We start from the raw sequence: 19,867 nt of genomic DNA on the forward strand, positions 1-19,867 counted from the left end.
TTGCTGCCATCAGGAAGGAGATTGAAGAGCCTCGGGGCGAGAACCAGCAGACCCAACTCCACCCTATCATGTGACTTACTGAGGTCAACTGACGCAAGATGTGAGTGGGCGTTAAGCGGGGAGTGCTCAGACCTCTACACTGGAGACACCAAACAGCCACAACATAGAGCCACTTCCACGGGACAAGACTCAGCTGTACATCTGCATCTAAAGGTCAAAGGTCACTTTTTTACATGTTGGTCAGAGAAGACAGATGGTTTGAAAGAAGAGTGAAAGAAGCCATTTATGTCCACTGTGAGCGACCATATTTGGACAGAGGGCGGGGCTTCCACACCAACTGTCTGCCATCTATAATCCAGTTTGAGACCCTTCACAGACGCCTTAACGCCCACTCACATGGGGCGTGGGGCTAGGTCTCACAACCTTGGCTTGCAGTGACCCACACCTGTTTTCACACCTTGGCTCATGTGATTAGGCAGAGGATCAATAGTGGGTCAGCGACCCCCTTAGGGACTCTGCATCATTTGCTCTTAGAACTGAAGAAGCTTCTTGGATGAAACACCTTCAAGAAACTTAAAGTCCAGATGCTTTTCTACCAAGCTCCTCATATCACCATGAACCTTCAGCAGACCTACTGATCTCTAATCTCGAACACGACTTATACCAGGTTACTTCTGCAGCTTTAGTTACCATGGAGATGAGAACCGATGAGTTAAACTGGAATGTACTCTGCTTAATACAGAGCTCAGGTGTGTTTGCAGGTGAAGTCACTGAAGCATGATTTCAGCCCTCTCAGCCACACAGCATCGATTTGTAACCTTTATTTGATTTTAACAAGTTTTCTGCATCCTCCTGATCCACACACTCTCTCACACACACAGAATAAACTGAAACAGTCAGTGACAAGTGTGAGAACATGAGTGATCAAACGTCAGTGTGAATGAGTCCTCAGAGAGCGAGAACCATCTGGAGCTTCTGTGTGTGTGAGCACTAAGGGGGCGGATCCCTGTGAGGTTCAGGTGGGAAGCGTTTCCCTGGGGTCCTCACAAAGGCACAAAGACCAACATGTGTGTGTCTGTAAGTCCATATGTAATGTCATGTGATCTGCTTTGTGTGTGTGTGTGTGTGTGTGTGTGTGTGTGTGTGTGTGTGTGTGTGTGTGTGTGTGTGTGTGTGTGTGAGTGATAGAGAAAGAGAGAGAGAGAGGAGAGAGAGAGCATCTCCTACTGAGACAATCTGTCACCCATTTCCTGCTCTCCTGTGATTGGCCAGAAGAGCTGGCTGCTGGTCAATCACAGACCGTAATTAACAAGCAGGGTGTGCGTGTGTGTTTACAGTGTAACAAGGCTGAGCATGAAAGGAAAGTTGCATAACTGTTCATTATAACAGCACAAACACATAGTTGTTTTGTTTACATGTTTGGCATCATTTTTAACCATCCAAATGAAAACAACATGTTGCTATGGAAACATGCACACAGAGAAAGGATGTGATTGTAAACTGATTGTCGGATAGATTTTGTAAAGGGCACGACCCCCGTTACACCTCAGCGTCTCATGTGAAAGCTGCGACTCTGAACAGAAACATGATTAAACTGAGTTTCAGTATAAAAACCAGCTCGGGTCAGAACACAGCCTCTAACTAAAGAGACTAATGTTAAACCTGCATTCTTTCAAATGTCCAGCAGGGGGCAACTCCTCTAGAGACTGATTGTATAGAGCACTGGTTCTCAAACTTTTCACAATGAGAACCACCTCATAAAATATATGGCTTTGATGTACCACCCTTATCACTGACATTAAAGTACAGTAGTATAGGCCTAATAAACACCACATACAGTTTACACAAACAGTGTTATTTCTTATATGAATGTTATTTATTTTAACTGTCATAAACAGGATGTGACATGTTATAATAATAATAATAAAACATTCACAACAGGTGGGATATCCAATCCAAGTGATGATGTATGAACAAACTACTCTGTGTTTATTAAGCCTGTTGTGTTTTTAACATGTTTTAATTCTTTGTATCTTGTTTTTATTAATCTGAAACAGTCAGTGATCCCTGTCGGCCTCTCTCGGTTTTTATTACCACTGTTCATTTTAAAGCTCAGTTTTTAAACCCTTACGATGTAACTCCAGCCCAGCCCATGCAGCAGTATGTTAATGACTAACCTCGTATTGTGGATGGATTATCTCAGTTGTTCAGTTGTTCTCCTGACTGAAGTTTGGTCCGTGTACAGCATCCTGCCATGCGATTGCATTTGTCCCTAACCCATCCAAACTTCAGTAACCCTACAAACATCACTGCTGTTTAGTTTTCTGTCTTCATTTGATTTTAAATCCCTCAGTCAGAACATGGTATATTATTTAATCTTAAAAACATTTTTGGAGACTTCCCACGTACCACCAGTGGTATGCATACCACAGTTTGAGAACCACTGGTACAGAGCTCCTTCACCAGCTCCAGATAAAAACCTTCTCCAACCAGGTGGGAATTATTTTTTTACAGGTCAAGACTATAGGATCCAAAGAGAGGTCAAAGGTCAAATACATGACCTCAGATATGCTGTGGTCGAGTGTCAGGGAGCTGTTTATGAAGAATGTTTACTAGTTGATGGATTGGCTGATTGACACATGTTAGAACGTGATACTTGTGCTGCTGGATTATGGGAGGGTGGGGCCTTTGCTGGGTCACCTGACTGTGGGTGGGACTTCTTTGAAGCTCTTTCCTCCTTTGTTTCACTGATTAAGATAAACCTTCAGCTTTGTACCTTCATCTAGAGGAGCAGGAAAAACATGAGCTCAGTGGGCGGGGCCTTTTCTCCATGACCTTTGAACCTGTTCTAGTTTTACTCTTTCAGACTTTTTTGATGAGGGTGGGAGACCGAGCTCAGACTTTTATAATAAACATGAAACTGTTGAACTGCTTGGTTGTTTCTGGGGTCATAGGTCAGATCTGACAGGTTGTCCTTTCTCGCTCTACTTCCTGTTTCAGAGGAAGAGTAAAGTTCACTATCAGGTGGCTGTCATCATCAACTACCTGGGCCACTGCATCTCTCTGGGAGCGCTGCTGCTTGCCTTCACGCTTTTCATGAGGCTCAGGTAATGCACCTGTCTGTCTGTGTGTACACCTGTCTGAAGATTGTCGCATGCTTGCTGTGAGGACAGCTGGAGGGTTCAGCATCGGTTCCTGGTTCAGGTTAAAAGATCAGTTATGAGCATCCTCACAAAGAAAGGAGCACAGGGCCGGCCCCTGGTGGACGGTGAGGCTAATGCAGGTGACTGTACCATGAAGAAGATTAAACAAACCCATGTTATCCTTCCATCATCTGGACTCACCTTTACAATGGCGCTCACACAAAGCTAGTTATCAACTCACTAACCCTGCACATTCACATGGAGGGCATCTGACCAATCACAAAGGGTCATTTCATGGGTCACATGACTCTTCTTCCACAGAAAATAATCCCTGTGAGTGCAACCTTTCGCTTAATGCGCCTTATGTATGAAAATCTGTCGAAAATCTGTCAAAACATGTTTTAATACGACTTTGGTAAGCTACGAAGCTGCACCGCTTGATGGATTGTTGGAGCGGCTACCGTAGGCAGGAGCCTCATGGAGTAATATGTACCGTGCTTCAACGTAATATTATGGTGTGTGTATAAGGACCTGGCACACTTGGGACACCTAGCTGTTAGGATGCTACATGCTTATGAAGTAGATTTCAGACTTAAGGCTATCAGTCACATTTTGTTTCGCTTAATGTGCCTTATGTATGAAAATAGATCCGTTCATTGATATTGCACCTTATAGTCTGAAAATATGGAAACTGAGAACATTACCTGCTCTGGACACTTTGAGTTTTTATTGCTGTTTATTGCTGCTGTTCAAGGTTTGAGAGTAAAGCTAAATGTAACAACTGAATTCAGACCTCAGTGGTACAGGTACAGGTCCTGTTTAAGGATAAGATATTAATGCTTAAAACCTAAGGAATAAAAATCAATATATTTATTATTTACTGATCATCAGGGAAGCACAAAGACTGTCTGAGGGGTTTTCCAGGAATGATGATGCTATTTTCTGGAGATCTGATTGGTCTGTAGGTGGCGATGTCATACCAATTGATCTGTAATCTGGAACCTAACCAGGTCTAGAGAAGGTTGGAGTCACAGCACATGTTACCATGGCATTTTTTCCCAGTAAGTAATAAACCACCTACAGAAAGCCCAGGTTAACCCTGAAGCTATCTGGATAAGCCAAAAGCCGGCTTAGTAATACAGACCTCTGAAGTTGTGATCCGGTAATTAATTACTAAGTAAAACAAGATCAGAATTAATCTGTGCGAACAACAATGTATAAATCCTGGCAATCCTCCTGGCACTTAACAGCGTACACTATGTTGCTCTGTTTGTGTCGGGAGACCCGATCCTTGGGGTGGTCTAATGTTTTGGCGCAGCGTGTTTTGGGGTTTAAAAGCCACAGAGACGCCGTGTTTAGAGAAAATGGGTCCTAGCTGTTCCGATACTCCTGACACATACGGGATCACTACGGTTTTTGCTTAGGCAGCGGTTGTCCTTCTCTCCTGGATCAGCTGGAGCTTTCTTTAGGCGCCTTCCCAGCTTTGACAAAAGTCCAGCTGGGATAACCACATTTACTCAGGGCCTTCTTGATGTGATGCTCTTCTGCTTCCCTGGCCGCTGTGTCAGTGGGGATGGTGTTCGCTCTGCGTTAGGGTTGGGCGATATGTAAACCGACGATCGTCAGTCCAATAATCGACGATGTGGAGACTTTTTGATGGGCGGAGCAATGTAATCATGCATGGACTGATTTGCGTGTTTACAACACAGAAGAAGTTCAAACATGGACGAACTAATTTCCCCCCAAATAATTAGGTCTGTCAGCGTTAATGCATGATAAACGCAATTAAAATTTGTAACGCTCTCAACCCATCTGAAGTGCTGAATGAACAAACTTTGGACAAACTGCCCGGAATGCGTTGACAGAGACGTTTCAGGGATTTTGACTCAGTCCGGTCCTGATGGGTTAGTTGTTAATCGCGTTTGTCGTGATGACGGCGCGTTAACGCTGACAGCACTAAAAGAATATAAAGTCGCTTATCTGTGATGAAAGAGGTAAACCTAAGGATGTAACCAAAGCGGTGTGCCGCTTGTGCAGATGTATAGTGCGAGCGAAGCTCTCGAACACGGCTAACTTGCATGAGCATGTACGTGTTCACCATCCGGCTGAGTATGCTAGGCTATCAGCAGCTTCTGCAGCTCTATCAACAAGCATTTGGGTGCTCTCTGAGGAGGGGGCATTTGCTCGCAGATGAAAGAGGGTGCTGTTAAAACAGCGCTATTATTGTTTTTTTCTGTTGGCTGGATCTATTAGCGCCATCATTATTAGCAAACTTACTCATATGCAAATAAGCAAATAAACAAATAAATCGCAGATGGGCTCAGCCTTTTGACGATAGTCAATATATTCATCCTATCGCCCAACCCTACTCTGCGCTGTAGCGTCCTGATGACACCCAGTTTGTGCTCCAGTAGATGATTATTAATAACAAAGTTATTCTGTTTCTTCACGTCTGTTTCATCTCGCCATCATACGCTGCTACTCTCTTTTATTCATTTGCACAATACTATGCCACTTTTAGAATCACCTGCTGATAACTAAGCTATTTATTTTTCAGGATATAGTTATATTGTTACTTCGTTAGAGTTATTTGATGTTATATTTGCACTATCCTACAGTATATTACTGTATACTAGTATTGTATATATTGTATCTTATTCCTCCGTTCCTCTGTCTCTCTTGCTGCATTGATGTGTATGAGATAAAAATTTCCCTCGGGATAAAGAAAGTTCTTCTTATATTATGATGAGAGTCAAACCTTAAATACTGATCCGTATGCGCAGATTTTAGATGTCCCCCATTGCTGATGGAGATCTCACAGTCTAAGAAGGCTAACCTGCCACTTTTCATATCCTCCCTGGTGAATTTGATGTGTCGATCCACTGAGTTAATGTGATCCGTGAAATGTAGTACGTCCTGAGATCTGATTTTCATCCAGGTGTCATCCACATATCTGAACCAGTGACTTGTTCCAGAGTAGGATAGCAAAGCCCTCTTTTCCACTTCTTCCATGTACTAGTTGGCCACTCTTGATAGTCCAGGGTCTATCGGGCAGTTTCAGTAGAATGAGCTTGTGAAATGAATGGACCCCACGCAGCCTCAGGTGACAGTATTGTCATGTTTTATTTGCACAACACATCCTTTCTTTTTCCTTAGGTAGGGAAGTTAGCTTTTCAGCTGCTTCTCCACTCCACACTCAGCTCCTCTCTCGAGCCCCAGCGTCACTGAAATAGTCTGATTACTGAGTGGAAGCAGCTGTCCTGCCAGCCACCCTGGCACTGCCCCTCCACTGCATTGGAGCCAGATACCACAGCCCAGAGCTCTGCAAAAGCCAGACTGAAAGATAGAGGCACATTAAAAGACAGTTAGAAACTAGAAAAATTTGCATTTCCTGCGAAAATGCTGTGTGGATGCCTTAACGCTGAAGCTGTCTGCTGAAAAGCTGAAAACGATGAAAAGTTGCAAAAAGTTGTATGGTGGTGAAAAAAAAAAAAACGCCACCCTGAGCAGGATTCGAACCTGGCCCTCCTGGTCTCAAGGCAGCTATTCATTTTCCTGAGCCAAAGTCATTCTTACAAAGAAGAGGTGGAGAGACGGACAATTCTGCTGAAATGAGCAGAAGCTGCTGAGAATTGTGCTGATAAGAGGTGAAAAGGCTGAAAATTTTGCAGAAAAGAGGTGAATCAGCAGAGTTTCTGCAGAAAAGAGTTTTTTTTTCTAAAAACAGCCAAAAAAGCTGGAATTTGTGCTGAAAAGGGGTGAAAAAAATGAAAATTTTGCTGAAAAGGGGTGAAGAAGCTAAAGTATACCAAATCAAAGTATTTGTGCCAAAACATAGTGTTTCTGCCATATTGTGGTACTACTACATTACAACATGAATACAGATTAAAGATGAAAGAAACTGGCAACAAATTCCTCCACTACAAACCAGTCTGATACCACTTCTTTGCAGTGTTCACGTTTACTAAGGCACTACCCAAAAGGCGCCACAAGAGGGCACTCCAACACAAGAGATGACCTATGTACACTGATGCACTTAGTAACAGTCAGCCTCCTTGAATTGGCAGAAATACTGTGATTTAGTAGTAATACTATAACATAACAGATATACTGTGATGTTGCAGACATAGTATGTTTTTGCACTACTCATTTGTAGTGAAAAAAATTAGCAATATAAATTACAGGTCTGTGATAGTGTATAAATTTGTAGTGAAAAAAAAATGTTGACCAAGGTGGGATTGAACCCACGACCTTTGGGCTGCAGAGCCGAGTCAGAGGCGAAAAGCGCTGTTTTTTGGAGTTACAAAACGTCGTGTAACTCAAAAACTAGGAGGGCTAGCAGCATAATTCTTGTACTGGGTGAATCAGCGGACTTTGGTGTATTGACTATGGTCGTGTCCAAATTCATGGGCTGCATCCTCCTGAGGACCGGGCCTTCGCAATCTAAGTGGGCCGGGTCCTCAGACGGTCGGGTAGGCCGGAAGTAAACGGCAGTGAAATTGGACGGTTCAGCCTTCTCACCGCTGTGTCGGTGGAGTTTAATAAACTCGGCCGTCTGCTCCTTGCTATATAAAATATAACAGGACACTGGGGTAAATTCTCAACCGTCTCACACTTCTGTTTAATCAGTTTTCTGTTTGACGTTTAGTCAGCTGTATAAAAACCAAGGAGGAACCCACTCGGGGGATTAATAAAGTTTTATTTTATCTAATCTAATCTAATAACTTTAATCTCAGCCAAACCGATTTACTCATGAACAAACAAAACACTGTAAAATACCAACAATAGCATTTTTGGGTTGTCTCAGGTTATATTTCATGATTATACTTATATACTACGTTTAACCCGAGTAGCGAAAGTCCGCGGTGATCTGAAAATGATGTGCCGGGAGTTGTGCCGTTCTCGGCGGCTTCAGTGACCCTCGAGCTCCCGGCTCGCTATCGAGCTGGTGGGTAGCAGGCGTCTCCGAAAACGTCGAAGCACTTTTCCAAATATGCGATATCTTGATGAACCGAGCAGATATTTGATGTTTACACAGCTACTTTCTCGCCTGAAAATATGTTAAAAGTTTATTTTGTGACCCAGAAAAATTAATAAGAGTAATTTTAAAACGTAGTACCGGCCGCCATTACCGGAAACTAGAGTTTGGCTGGGCCGCGCTATGAATTCTGGGATATGGTGGGCAAAGAAGGATACATCAGACCCATCCTCAAATTCGGAGAAAATGAGGACCCATTTGTCGGCTGCATTCAGAGCAGCCTATGAATTTGGACAGCCTTCGGCGCGTCACTGTGACGTAATCTGTCTACAAATGCGGCCTCAGGAGGAGGCAGCCCATGAATTTGGACACGACCTATGTGCACGATAGCATATGCTAGTTCCGGTGCGGAAAATCCTGTGTGGAGCTTTGTTTCCGGTGTCCTATTCGCGCCCTGTTTAATGTCCAAAAGAAGTTAACCAAATGAATGAATTAAGCGTCGATTTACATTTCTATAGATGTCTTGGTCATTTACCCAATATAACTGTAAATGATGTTCATGGACTTGTCGATATTTTGCCCCCACGCCTCGGAGCAAAAGAGAAAAGGGATTCAAATGTTATATTTCTCAGCTGTCCCTCGTTTATTGCGGGTGTTATGTTCTAAAAATAACCAGCGATAGGTGAAATCAAGTAGCCAATTTTATTTTTTTGATGCGTGGACATCGTGGACATCCAGTACTGCACTTTTTAATTTAGAAGGTAAGTCACAACATACCCTTCATACATACTAATGTATAGAAACCCTTACCAGCAATCGTTCATTTTTTGTGTGGCTTTTTTCACGGTTTGTTAACATGCTGTGTAGGTGTGTACTTGACTCGCTGATATCGACATAACGGGAAACATCTGACTGTTGTTCACCTGTAGTTTGAATGCTGAACATTTGCCTGTTTAAAGAATAAGACCAGTCACTATACAGAGATGTGCTTCTGAATGTGGACGATGTGTCTTATGCTGCAGTGATGCAGTTCTGCTTGTGTTGAGTGATGCAAACAACCGATCGATCTAAACTCTTTAAACGTCAATCACGTGGTTACCGGCTACCGGCGAAAATAATCGGGACGGTAAGCCAATTTCTGTCTTAGCGCATTTGCGCCGCTGTGTGTTTTTGTGGTCTTCTTTTGCGGCTAATTCAGTGAATTTTGGTCTGATCGTGGTGAAACTTGGTGTGTGGAGTCAGTGATGGCTCTGGGAGCTAACCAGCCTATCTTTAACCGGTTACTTTTATGAAGTCTGAAGAATTTCTGGTTCGGTTTTGTTTGTTTAGCGGACTTCTGCGCATTTACGTAACTGCTCGTTTAATCGCGGCTTATTTTCGGTGTGTTTGGTGGTTGTAGAAATGGTTTATATGACATTTTAGCTGAGATTATGAGGTTTCTGTGGATACCACACATGTCTGGACTTATATTTCTCAACCCGCGTTATAACCGATTAAACGTGATCTCCTCCTTTTTGCCCCCGGTACCGGAGACGTGGGGCTTAAGTGGTTAAACATCAAAATCTATCATTAGATTTTTTGTGACACAACAGTGGTGAGTGTTGCCACCTTCTGCTCTTTGGAACTTAACGCAATCTTTCCGTTTTCAAGTTTTGGACATGATTTTGGAGTATATCTTAGCAGTAGCGATTTACCGCAAAGTAAAGCTACCGGAAATGTGCAACCCCACATCCGGCCTCAAACCAGGAAGTTAGCATTTTCTCGTGCACATAGTCAATTTTCGTCGTGTCCAAATTCATGGGCTGCATCCTCCTGAGGACCGGGCCTTCGCAATCTAAGTGGGCCGGGTCCTCAGACGGTCGGGTAGGCCGGAAGTAAACGGCAGTGAAATTGGACGGTCCAGCCTTCTGATTAACGTCACCGCTGTCTCGGTGGAGTTTAATAAACTCGGCCGTCTGCTCCTTGCTATATAAAATATAACAGAGTTATAAAATATAAACTAGAGTTTGGCTGGGCCGCGCTATGAATTCTGGGATATGGTGGGCAAAGAAGGATACATCAGACCCATCCTCAAATTCGGAGAAAATGAGGACCCATTTGTTGGCTGCATTCGGAGCAGCCTATGAATTTGGACAGCCTTCGGCGCGTCGCTGTGACGTAATCGGTCTACAAATGCGGCCTCAGGAGGAGGCAGCCCATGAATTTGGACACGACCATCGACTGCGATTTTCATAGCTCATTGTGCCTCCGTCGCGGAGATATGACGAGAGAAGAAACGGCTTCATTTCCAGAGTTTGAAGACTGAGAGAAGGACAGATTTCCACCCCTCAAACAAACGTAATTTATGGCTCAACGGTAAGATAATTGTAAAAACTGCTTCCACTGTGAGTGTCAGCAGTGTCTGAAGATATATTGGCACAAGCCTCATGTCCTAACTTTGCTTTGTTAAGGAGATATGACGATTTGAAAATGCCTCCCGTTACAGAATTTCAGCTCTGAATTTCAAAACCTCCCCATAGACTTTGAATGGGGAGTAACCAGACCATGTGTCACTTCGAGGCAAATTGCGAAAAAACGGTAAATCTCACAATAAAGATAGTGACATTGTCTGAAAGCCAGCAAAAATACCTACGTTTTGATGTACAATTTGTGGGGGTTGAGTGGAAATTGAGCGAGTAGCAAGAAGTTGTTCAGACATGAAGAGAAAATTCAGAACAGACCAGCGCTCACTCTGAGTTAATTGCATAGCAACCATAGCAACGCATGTATTTTCTGAAAAATCACAAAGCTGCAACTGAAAACTTAAAGAGGCACTAAATTAAAACGGTAAAAGATATAAAGAAGCTGAATCACACAGGCATAGCCCTATAATTTGAGAACGTTTTACAGTTTGAATGGAGTTTCTAGGTGAAAGTATGAGGAAGTAGTTAAGTTTCAAAAACAAGCTAGTTTCAGCAGAATTGTGGAAGTTTTCCATTCATTTCAATGGGACAAAAAAAGTGTAATATTTTAAAAAGTATAATAGTAATAAACACCAAAAGATATAGCCGGAAAGAGCAGAAATAGCAGAACAGTTTAGAGTTTGAACGGAGAAAATCGGCTGAAAACTGAGGGAGTAGTTAATCGGCAAAGAATGGAGGAGCAACTTGAAGAATAAAGTTTAAAGAGAAACAGGAACTCAATGACTGGTTTCTTCCACCTGTGTTTGGTGTGCAGCACACCTGCACCGTTGTGTATGCTCCCAGCGTCATGTAGCTTTGACATGATTCAGGTCCTCGCAGACGGGAGAGTTTTTCAACATTAGAAATGACACCCTCAGGATGTGATGGATGTTCAGACCCTGATCTTCAGCCTGACCTATTAAACTGAACCATTTCAGCCGTTTTCCTCCTCAGCCTCTGATTGGCGAGCTCAGTTAACCTGATGGTCTTTCAGACTTCAGTTTGAACCCCGTGTGGCGAACCTGAACAATGAGCCGAAGCTTGCTGTTTTCGGCCATCGTCTACACTTCACGTTGGTGCTTCAGGTCCTTCTTTGTCTTCTCTTCTTCATCACCCAGGTTGGTTTTGTTTTCACGGGTCCACTGTTCCAGAGCTTGCTGCCTGGCCTATTTTACAACTTTGTCAAGTCTGATGTTTCTGTTCCTGAGCCTGATTGGAGCTTTGAAGCTTCTGGATTTGCTCTGTGATTCTTCGCTTGGTGAACAGCTGGAAAACAAGGCATCTTCCTCCAGGAGAGTCTTCCTCGCTTGACTGAATGTTGTCCTCGACAAACTGCTCAGCGTTCTCGCTGATATGCTTGTTTCTTCAGTCCAATGACGACCTCCTTCACACAGCTCCTCTCCTCTTTGAAGCCAGTCATGATTTCTGATGAACCAAATGCTAATTTAACACTTGACAGCAACTCTAAATTAGTCCTGAGAGTAATGAGAGAGCAGGCTGACCTGGACTCGAAAGTGCTTATTGGCAGATAATCCTTTATTTATCAAAATGATGCGAATGAAAACAAGCTTTACAAAAAACTGAAAGCTCTCCAATTAAAACATGAGAGGGTGATGCAGGGATGGTGATTGCTGTTAAATATTCAGTCATAATGTTCAAATAAATCAAATTGAAGTGTCATTGGTGCCCGTTAAAATGTAATGTACTAAAACCACCAGAAGGTGGCAGTAATGATCTGAAAGGTGTTTCCTGCTCTGAAAAAGTCTGATGTTGTGAGATTAGCTGCTCACAAACAGGACAAACGCACAAACACGAAGGTGACCAAAAAGGCGAACATGATGAAACCAGTTTAAACGACCGAGCGCAGCAGGAACAAGCTGCGAAAAGCTCACCTGACTGTATAGTGTGGAGGTGTTTAAGGAGGAGGCGATCAAGTCTGTGTGTTTCAGGAGCATTCGCTGTTTGAGGAACATCATCCACTGGAACCTGATCTCCGCCTTCATCCTGAGGAACGCCACCTGGTTCATCGTCCAGCTAACAATGAATCCCGCTGTTACCGAGAGAAACCAGGTGCTCACGCACTCACACACACAGTCACGTACCGACAAACACACCGATGCCGACTGTGACGCTGACTCCGCCCTCTGCAGGTGTGGTGCAGGCTGGTGACGGCAGGTTATAACTACTTCCATGTGACCAACTTCTTCTGGATGTTTGGTGAAGGCTGTTACCTCCACACTGCCGTCGTTCTCACCTACTCAACCGATAAACTCAGGAAGTGGATGTTCATCTGCATCGGGTGGGGTCGGTCCATCTGTCCCCCTTTCTGTCTGTCTACCTGTCCTCCTGTCCCTCTCTCTGCTCACCCGTCTCCCTCTCTGTCGGTCCGCAGGTATTCCATTCCCCATCATTGTGGCGTGGGCTTTTGGGAAGCTGTACTACGACAATGAGAAGTAGGTCATGTGACCAGACAAGACTTCTTCTGCTAAATAAATTGCGTTGCAATATTGAACGTGAGGAGTCATGTGACTGTGCTTTGATTGACAGGTGCTGGTTTGGAAAGAGGGCGGGAGTTTATACAGACTACATTTACCAAGGCCCCATGATCCTGGTCCTGCTGGTAGGAGCACAGCCAGTCCACCTTAAAAACACTACAGTCCTCCTTAAACACAGCCAGTCCTCCTTAAAACACAGCCAGTCCACCTTAAATCCTGTCAGAGACTGATGCTGATGTTTTGGAGATTCCTTTGACCAGCAAGTGGTGCTGAAGCCTCAATCAGACAGTAGAAACCAGAAAAACCAGTAAAGTCCATAAAAATCGGTGGCGTTCAGAAATGTCAGATTTGTTACAGACAGCTGAGAGGATGATTTATCGAGAGAGGAAGAGGAGTGAGATGGTTTAACGTGAGAAGACACGTCAGCTGACAAGCTGTCATGCGATGTGGTCTCTGAAGCCTGCTAACCTGATCAGACTCGGAGATGTACACACACTGAGAGGTCGCATGTGTGTCAGAAACACCTGCACAGGTAACTTGGCTCGTAGTCCAGCTGTGTATAAACCTGGAAGTCTTCTTCTCCTCAGATTAACTTCGTCTTCCTGTTCAACATCGTCCGGATCCTGATGACCAAACTGAGGGCATCAACAACCTCAGAAACCATTCAATACAGGTAGGAACACACCTGTAAAACAGGGAAGAGCGTAACAGCTGAGCTGTTTGTGATTGATTGATCAGAAATAAATCATTGGGTTGCTCTTACAGACAGATGAGAACAGGTGTGAGGTACAGGTGATAGTTAGCTGTCGCCTCACCTTTGCATGTCTCTCGTGAGGTCATCTTCACCTGAGAGTCAAACACTCACACTGGCCGTGTCTTTACCGTCTGTCTTCACTGATGTTTATGCTCTCTGGCTGCATAAACCTGTTTGCTGAGGGTAAAGAATGCCTGTGTGGGTTAATGTGCTGCTCTGGTGCTGCAGGAAGGCTGTGAAGGCGACGCTGGTGCTGCTGCCTCTGTTAGGAATCACCTACATGCTTTTCTTTGTGAACCCCGGAGGAGAGGATGAGGTCGCTCGGATCGTCTTCATCTACTTCAACTCCATCCTTGAGTCCTTCCAGGTTCAGACCGCCACCCACACCAGAAGGAGCCTAACACAGTTTAATCTATTATCAGAGCGCCTCGGTGTGGTCACTGAGCACTAATACATGAGCTGTTGCTGTCAGACCAGGTTCAGCTTACTAAACACAGCTTACTATGCTGGTCTCAGTCCAAGGCTAAACTGACCCAGCTTGCTTAGCTCAGTTTACACAGACTGGTCTAAAAAGAATGATAAACCTTTAGCTTAGCTATTAGCCAGAACATTGATGGACACATCCTTTGATGATCTCACTTCTAGGCTGGACTATTGTAGCTCCTCCGCCCATCGGTCGCTGTTAGCTAACTTGTGGACTCTCTGTGTCCCTGCAGGGCTTTTTCGTCTCTGTGTTTTACTGCTTCCTGAACAGCGAGGTTTGTCATGTTAATCAGGATTCCTCTTGGTTTCACATCATGTATGCATCGTATTTACACGACCGTTCTGATCTCTTTGTTTACCTGTTCACATATTCAGGTGCGCTCCGCGGTCAGGAAGCGTTGGATTCGTTGGCAGGACCGTCACTCCATCCGGAGCCGGGCCGTACGTGCCACGTCGCTGCCCACCTCACCGAGCAGAGTGTCCTTCCACAGCATCAAACAGTCCTCAAACCTCTGACAGAGCTGAACTCACCCAATGACAGTCTGAGATGTGATTCCCGTTGGCCAATCTGAGCTCTTATGATGCGTGAGGACCAGACAGTTAGAGGGGGGCTCTGTGTGGCCCCGCCTCTCTTCACCCTCACTAGACTCTCAGTCACTGGACTCAACCAATCAGCTGCTTCATATGTTGCACTGAGCAGCCGGACTGCATTTAATAATTGGTTTATTGATTTATTGATCAGTGTTTTATTTATCAGCTATTACTGTATGTATTATTGATCACCAGCTTTCTGCTCTTCACACACACGCACACTGATCATCACAGATTCAGAGGTGTGTGGTGAGAAACCCAGTCCTAACTCAGACTGTCTGATAACCCTGACCTGGCGCTGCCTGGACGTCAGCTTCCTGCTCTACTTCCTCAGGTGAACATTTATTCAGATTAAATCTTCGTGCGAGTGGATTAAGGATTTGGACCAGTTCCACCAGTGGCAGGAAAGTAAAGCTGGGTTATCAGCAGGTTTTACTTTGCATCAGATGGCGTCTTTATGACCACAAGAACGTCTGCTTGATGTTTGGTGTGAGTGCTCCGCCACAGAGACGCTGCTGAAGACACACAGCAGCAGATCCAGGAGTGTGTGTGCGTGTGTATGTGTGTGTTTGTGTGTTCCTGTCTAGCTTTCTTTGTGAGGACCGAAATCTGCATTCTACAATACTTGTGAGAACCAGCAGTCACTTGTGAGGACACACAACCCCGTCCTCACAAATTTGAAGCCTTTAAAGGCCTTTTTCAGGCTCAAAATGTGGTTTTAGTCAGGGTTACAATTAGGTTATGGTTAGGCATTCATTTGTAATGGTTAGGGAAAGCATTATGTCAATGTAGGTCCTCACTAAGATAGCTGAAGGAAGTTGTGTGTGTGTGTGCGTATGTGTGTGTGTGTGTGTGTGTGTGCGTATGTGTGTGCGTGTGTGTGTGTGTGTGCGTGTGTGTGTGTGTGTGTGCGCGCGTGTGTGCGTGTGTGCGTGCGTGTGTGCGTGCGTGTGTGTGTGTGTGTTTGTGAGAGAGACAGTGATTGATCCATCCGTCTGATCAGTGGCATTATTCCCTGGAAGAATCGTGATGAAGCTGTGCTCCATATATCTGAATAATCTGTGTTGTGGCGCCCCCTGCTGGAGCGTGAAGTCTCACTCTGAAATAAACTCCTCCCCCTCAGGATATCCGTGTCTCCAGTTGACAGGTGAGCGCACCTGAGGCTCATGAGCTTCTCTTAGAATGACATCATCAGTTTAATAAATTAACCCAAGCTTAACTTGCTGTGAAAGGGGCGGAGTTTACACCATGTGACCAATCAGAAACATGGACAGATCAGCAAACTGATATCTGTTTATTTCCTTCATGAACAAATGGAAAAGAGGCCGTTTATACAATCATTTCCACCTGCAGTCCCTGGCCAGGTAAAAATATGTGACACACTGAAGTTGACACACAAGCCACCACGGCGAGCGGACGGGAGAGCCGGCCGGCTTGGATTGGCTCTTAGCCTGGCAGGGACGCCAGCGCCTTTGCCGGTTTTGGCGACTCAATGTCGGGATGGAAAGGCGATAGAAAGCACAAAAACACCATTTAGGTCACACGTTACCATAACAACCAGAGAGCATTAAGGGACAGAGAGGAGGCTGTTCCTCTCAATGCTGTTGGTGCATTTCAGGAGGACGCTGCTAGTAAAGTTACACAATTACACAGTGATTTCGCGTTTATTATATATATTTACAAAATCCCACAGTTTTTGTCTTGATCGTATCATTTTATTTTGTTGTATTTATCCGCCACACCTTAAAGGCCGGTCCGTGAAAATATTGTCTGACATCAAACCGGTCTGTGGAGCAAAAACGTTTGGGGACCGCTGGATTAAAGAACTAGTAAGTCTGTTACTGACAACAGTGATGAAGGGGAGGGAGAGCATGGTCCCCTGAGGGGCCGCTGTGCTGCCTCACACATACGGTACAGAAGCCTCACGTACTGTGGTTGAGGTGGTTGATCGTCTATGCAGTCAGGTGACTCTTCACTCCCGCTCCTTGCAGCTTCTGTCAGCAGTGCAGATTGGATTGAAGGCACTGAAAGCACACGTGTGTCATCCAGGTCGTGGCAGCTATCCTGTGGACTATCCTGTGCTGGTAGATGTTCTGCAGAGAGGCCACTGGACTCCTAATGATCTTTTCGGCAGCCTTCACCGCTCTCCAGGCGTTTGCAGTCCATAGGATTGGTGTTGCTGCAGCAGGTCAGGATGCTCTCAGCTGCTGCAGCTGTAGAAGTTTTTACATATGAAATGTTCTCATCCTCCTCAGGAAGCACAGCCACTGCTGAGCCCTCCTAACCAGCTCTGTGCGGTTAAATGTCCCACTGAGGTCCTCACGGATGTAGACACTGTTGGGATTTGTTTTTATCTTTAAGACTAATATCTCACAATTAGCATCACATATTTGTCTTTTACTGCACACAGTGTATTGCAGAAGAGTTTTGGATTCACTCTGATAAAACAGACACAATGCTTCCTCGTCACCTCCTCACAGGAACGTGGCCTCGGGCATAAATCAGGTGCTCCTGGAATGCACTCCACAGCTCTTCTTTAACTCTACAGGCCTGGCCGGAGGACCAGAGATGGTTGTCATGGTAATGGAAGCGTCGCCAGCAGAAGGGTCATATCCAAATAAGGAGACGCCCAGAAAGCTGCAGAAGAAGAAACATGAACTGGATCTCAGCCAGATAAGCCAATGACCTTAGTATCCTGTTATCACACATAATGAAAAGTGCTGCTGCCAGTGCGTGGCGGCAGCCTTTTGTCTCTGAGCCAGAGGGAGGAGGTCCATGTCGCCGTGTAAAACTCATTTGAAATTCTAACCCCTCTCATAAGAAATTGTAGAAACTTATAACTGGAGCATATTTGTCTGCTCTCTCATAAAAAAAACCCTACAACACCCAGAAGGCTGATTCTGTTCATCTGGACGTAGCATTTTCAGTTCTACCACGATCCAGATGAACAGAATCAAGCTTTTGGGATTTACTTACCTGGATGATTGAGCATGCATCAAGACAACAACACCCAGGTGTTTAGAACAGCTCACCCTCTGCAATTCAAGCTCCTGAGTGAACAGGAGCTGCTGACATCTCCTCTCCTTCCTCGTGTCCACTATCATCTCTCTCGTCTTCTCTGTGCTGAGGGGAAGTTGTTGTCCTCACACCATGACACCAGACTGGCCACCTGCTTCCTCTATGCCACTTTGTCTCTGGCAGCGATGCATCCTATCACTGCAGTGTCATCTGCAAACTTTAGAATAGAATAGAATAGAATAGAACAGCTCTCTATTGTCGTTGTACATGTACAATGAAATTGTGGGTGCTCCACCCCAGCTGTGCCAGAATAAAATATAAATAGTAGGCAGCAGGGATAAATAACAAACAGGAGACATATGTCCAATCAAGAGGCACACATTACCAATAAGTTGCAGAGTGCTTGGAGGAAATGCAAAGACATAAAGACTTGGTCTGAATAGAGTCTGTGTGTGAGTGGTCTGAGTGATGAGGGTCACTCAGACCATGGCTCAGATTGGTGGGTGGGGTGTGGGGATATAGTGTTTGCTAACAGTCCGAATGGTCCAGGGGAAGAAGCTGTTAGTGAGTCTGGAGGTGTGGGACCTGATTGGCCTGAGGTGCCGACCAGAGGGCAGCAGGTCAAACAGGTGGTGGGCAGGGCCACCTGTGATGGCCCTGGTTTACCTGAGACAGGAAGATCTGATGATGGCCTCCAGGGGTGTCAGAGGGCAGCCAATGTTAATTATCCTCTGCGCAGACTTCCTATTCTCAGTTGTGGCCCCTCAGTTATTCCTCCTCAGCACACGGAGGAAGTGCAGCAGCTGCTGGGCCTTCTTTACCAGGGCTATGGTGTCGTGGGTCCAGGTGAGATCGGCGGAGCCTTGATCTGTCAGCAAATCAGTGAGACACTGAGACACGATCTTCTCGAAACACTTCATGACGACAGACGTGAGGGCTATAGGTCAGTAGTCATTGGGGTGTCCACGCCAGTGTTTGGGGGGGATGGGAAAGATGGTGGCGGCCTTTAGACAGGTGGCAACGGTGGCATGAGTCAGGGAGAGGCTGAACAGCCTGGTGAGGATCCCTGCCAGTTGGCCCGTGCAGGCGTTGACCGCAGCTGCTGGGACACTATCAGGACCGGCAGCTCTCCTGGGGTTCACTGCTCTCAGTGACCTCCTGACCTCATGCTCTTGCAGGGAGAGTGAGGGGGAAGGTGTGGGGCAGGGGGAGTGGTCTAGGGTGTGGTCTCAACCTAAGCTAAGAAGGAATTGAGCTCCTTCTTGATACATGCCCAATCATCCAGGTAAGTAAATCCCCAAAAGTTGATTCTGTTGATCTGGACGTTTTCAGTGGGAGAAACATTTCACCACTCATCCAAGTGACTCCATTTGCATTTGATTCAATGCAGATGTGCTGTTTATAAGGTTGGGGAAACCTGCAGTCAGCTGAGACTGAAGAAGTCACCTGGATGAAGAACGAAACATTTCTCCCACTGAAGACGTCCAGATGAACAGAATCAACTTTGGGGGAATTGAGCTCCTCTTTGAGTTCGAGGCTGCTGTTGGGGGCTCTGGCCTTTGTAGTTGGTGAGGGCTTGGCGGGGGTTGAGGAAACCCTCTATCCTCCTCCTGTCGGCCTCCTTGGCCTGTTTGAGGCCCTCCCCAGGTTTGCTCTGGCAGTGCTGTGCAGAGAACTGTCCCTCAGCCTGAGTTACGAGTTGTGATCAGAGGATAATAATAATAATAATAATAGTAATAATAATAATGCATTTTATTTATAGGCAACTTTAAAGACCTTGAAGGTTACCTTAGATTAGTGCAAAAAAAATAAAAACATAAGGTAAACAAATCTAAAAATAAGTATGGAAGTATAAAAGCTAAACAAGGTAAAAATGGACAGAAGACTGAGTCATGATGAAGGGAATGCAATTCTGAATAGATGGTTTTAAGACGTGATTTAAAAGTGGTGAGAGAGTTGGTGGT

At 45.1% G+C, this 19,867-nt stretch overlaps 1 protein-coding gene across 1 annotated transcript in view; it reads left to right on the forward strand.

Annotated features, from left to right (window-relative positions):
- The window catches only part of crhr1 (corticotropin releasing hormone receptor 1), a 49,321-nt gene extending 30,289 nt beyond the window's left edge, over nt 1-19,032 (forward strand). Inside the window, exons 6-14 of the mRNA XM_063472632.1 lie at nt 3,001-3,107; nt 12,512-12,632; nt 12,713-12,866; nt 12,955-13,015; nt 13,110-13,182; nt 13,645-13,730; nt 14,040-14,178; nt 14,528-14,569; nt 14,670-19,032. Of these exons, the coding sequence (XP_063328702.1) occupies nt 3,001-3,107; nt 12,512-12,632; nt 12,713-12,866; nt 12,955-13,015; nt 13,110-13,182; nt 13,645-13,730; nt 14,040-14,178; nt 14,528-14,569; nt 14,670-14,810 (924 nt within the window). The 3' untranslated portion in view covers nt 14,811-19,032. The remainder of the gene's footprint in view (nt 1-3,000; nt 3,108-12,511; nt 12,633-12,712; nt 12,867-12,954; nt 13,016-13,109; nt 13,183-13,644; nt 13,731-14,039; nt 14,179-14,527; nt 14,570-14,669) is intronic.
- Nucleotides 19,033-19,867: the final 835 nt, after the last annotated feature.

The sequence above is a fragment of the Pelmatolapia mariae genome, linkage group LG4 (assembly GCF_036321145.2).
Source record: "Pelmatolapia mariae isolate MD_Pm_ZW linkage group LG4, Pm_UMD_F_2, whole genome shotgun sequence".
In the NCBI taxonomy this organism is placed as follows: Eukaryota; Metazoa; Chordata; class Actinopteri; order Cichliformes; family Cichlidae; genus Pelmatolapia; species Pelmatolapia mariae.